The sequence below is a fragment of the Rhinopithecus bieti genome, unplaced genomic scaffold (genome assembly GCF_001698545.2).
Source record: "Rhinopithecus bieti isolate Rb0 unplaced genomic scaffold, ASM169854v2 scaffold_74751, whole genome shotgun sequence".
In the NCBI taxonomy this organism is placed as follows: domain Eukaryota; kingdom Metazoa; phylum Chordata; class Mammalia; order Primates; family Cercopithecidae; genus Rhinopithecus; species Rhinopithecus bieti.
In genome coordinates this window covers 1-2,330 of record NW_016901749.1, presented here as the reverse complement: position 1 = coordinate 2,330, position 2,330 = coordinate 1, and the positions used below count along the sequence as shown (strand labels likewise).

The 2,330-nt window shown below is 51.5% G+C and overlaps 1 protein-coding gene across 1 annotated transcript; it reads right to left on the bottom strand.

Moving 5' to 3' along the window:
- Positions 1-4: 4 nt before the first annotated feature.
- Positions 5-2,014, bottom strand: LOC108526057 (UPF0561 protein C2orf68-like; the record flags this gene model as incomplete). Its single annotated transcript, XM_017866753.1, has 3 exons — positions 1,936-2,014; positions 435-589; positions 5-70 (listed from the first exon to the last, which is right to left on the bottom strand). Coding segments are annotated over exons 1-3 (276 nt in total), but the record flags the coding sequence as incomplete, so codon positions are not given.
- Positions 2,015-2,330: the final 316 nt, after the last annotated feature.

Below are 2,330 nucleotides of genomic sequence, written 5' to 3'. Positions count from 1 at the left end.
CTTCTCGCATGGGTGGATCCAGAGGCGTGTGTGCCGACACCTCCTCACTCACCTTTCCTGGATCATCGCCCTACATGGAGGAAGAGTCAGGAGGCTCAGGGCCTGGCTTCTTCCAGAAAGGTGACCTGCCCTGTCCCTAAACACTCTCACAGAACTCCGTTTAGCTCAAGGCTTTTGCCAGCACCTGTCATTTCCCAGATGTCCCCTGTAATAGTGATTCTCCACTGGGGCCAAGAGCCCTCCGTGTTCCCCTACTGAGAATCACTGTGAGATGGGAGTGAGTTGTGCTCAAAAGCACTGCCTGCCAGGCCTAAGTTCACATATGGAGCAGACACTTCCCACTGGGGTCCTGAGGAAAACAGCGCTCAGGGTCTGACAGTGATTACTACCATAGCCCAGGACCTTCCGGCTGCAGCTGTTTCCACCAGGCGTACCTGATACACGATAACTGATGTGACCTCTCCACTGTCTGCCTCGTATTCTAAGCGGAAGAGCTGATGGCCAGAGGGCTCCAGCTCAGAGCCTCCACTACTGCTGCTTTCACCGGACTCCTCATAGTCTGGGTTGCGTGGTGGGTGGGCAGAGATATCTGGAAGGATGAACCACAGTAAGAAAGAAGAGGGGATGCTGCTGAAGGCCCTGCCCATAGAGATGCTGCAGGAAAATATACGGTTAACAAAGCCCCAGTCTTCTTTTTTTGAGATGAAGTCTCACTCTGTCACCCAGGCTAAAGTGCAGTGGTGCGAACTCGGCCCACTGCAATCTCCGCTCTGGGGTTCAGGCGCTTCTCTTGACTCAGCCTCCCGAGTGGCTAGGGTTACAGGCAAGTGCCACCACGTCCAGCTAATTTTGTATTTTAGTAGAGATGGGGTTTCACCATGTTGGCCAGGCTGGTCTCGAACTCCTGACCTCAAGTGATCAGCCCACCTTGGCCTCCCAAAGTGCTGGGATTACAGGCGTGCGCCACTGCGCCCAGCTACCCCAATCTTCTTATGGGTCTAGTGTAAGTGGGTTTATTTTTTGAGATGAGTCTTGCCCTGTCGCCCAGGCTGGAGTACAGTGGCTAAATCTCGGCTCACTGCAACCTCCGCCTCCCAGGTTCAAGCGATTCTCCTTCCTCAGCCTCCTGAGTAGCTGGGATTACAGCCGCCTGCCACCATGCCTGGCCAATTTTGTATTTTAGTAGAGATGGGGTTTCACCATGTTGTCCAGGCTAATTTCAAACTCCTGGCCTCAAGGGATCCGCCCACCTGGGCCTCCCAAACTGCTAGGATTACAGGCATGAACCACCATGCCTGGCCCAGTGTAAGTGTTTGGTGCGCTGCCAGTCAAGAACTTATTTACCTTTGCATCCCTGCCCTGAGGCCAGCACAGTCCTGTCACACAGTAGGTACACAATGCACATTTGTCTAGCAAAAGTACTGGAAAGCAGAAGGGTGGATAGAGCTCTGCCTGGGTTCAAATCTAGGCTTTGCCATTTACTAGCTGAGATCTTGGGCAAGTTGTTTAATCTCTCTGTGCCTGTTTCCTGACTGTGAAACAGATATAAGCGTTTTATGAGGCTGTATGAAGACTCAATAAATTAATATACGTAAGATCTAAAAGCACTTTAAGTAATGCTTAACAAAGGTAGGGTGTGGTGGCACACACTTATAATCCCACCACTTTGGGAGGCCGATGCAGGCAGGTCATCTGAGCTCAGGAGTTCGAGATCAGCCTGGGCAATGTGGTGGAAACCCCTTCTCTACAAAAAATACCAAAATTAACTGGGTGTGGTGGCACACGCCTGGGGTCCCAGGTACTCGGGAGGCTAAGGCTGCAGTGAGATCGCACCATTGCACTTCAGCCTGGGCGACAGAAACCTAGTCTCAAAATAAAATAAAACTTAAAAAAAGAAGTAATAATGCTTAATAAAATTAAGTGTCATATGTTAACCATTGTGATCTCTAGGTAGCAGGGAAGCTGGGGAAAGACCATTTACTGGGTTCATTCCACAATTATGTGCTGGTCGCTCATCGCTGTGCCAGACTTTTCTTTGCTAGGTAGCGGAGCACCTTACTAAAATACAGCACGGTGGGGCAAACCGGCAGATAAACGTCTTGCAGGCTCCTGGATACTCTCTGCGACAGCGATGCTTAACTGGGGCTTGTGAGTCGTCCCACTTTTGGGGAGAATCATTCAGCGGAGATTTGGGAGCGTTGAGGTGGAGGTTCCGGGAAGAGACGAGGTGAGCTGAACCTTAGGAGTAAGAAGTGGTTTTCCCTACAGAGAAGGGGAGTGCGTTGCAGGAAGAGCGCGCGGGCTGGAGACAGGCGGGGCGGGCGGCCTCA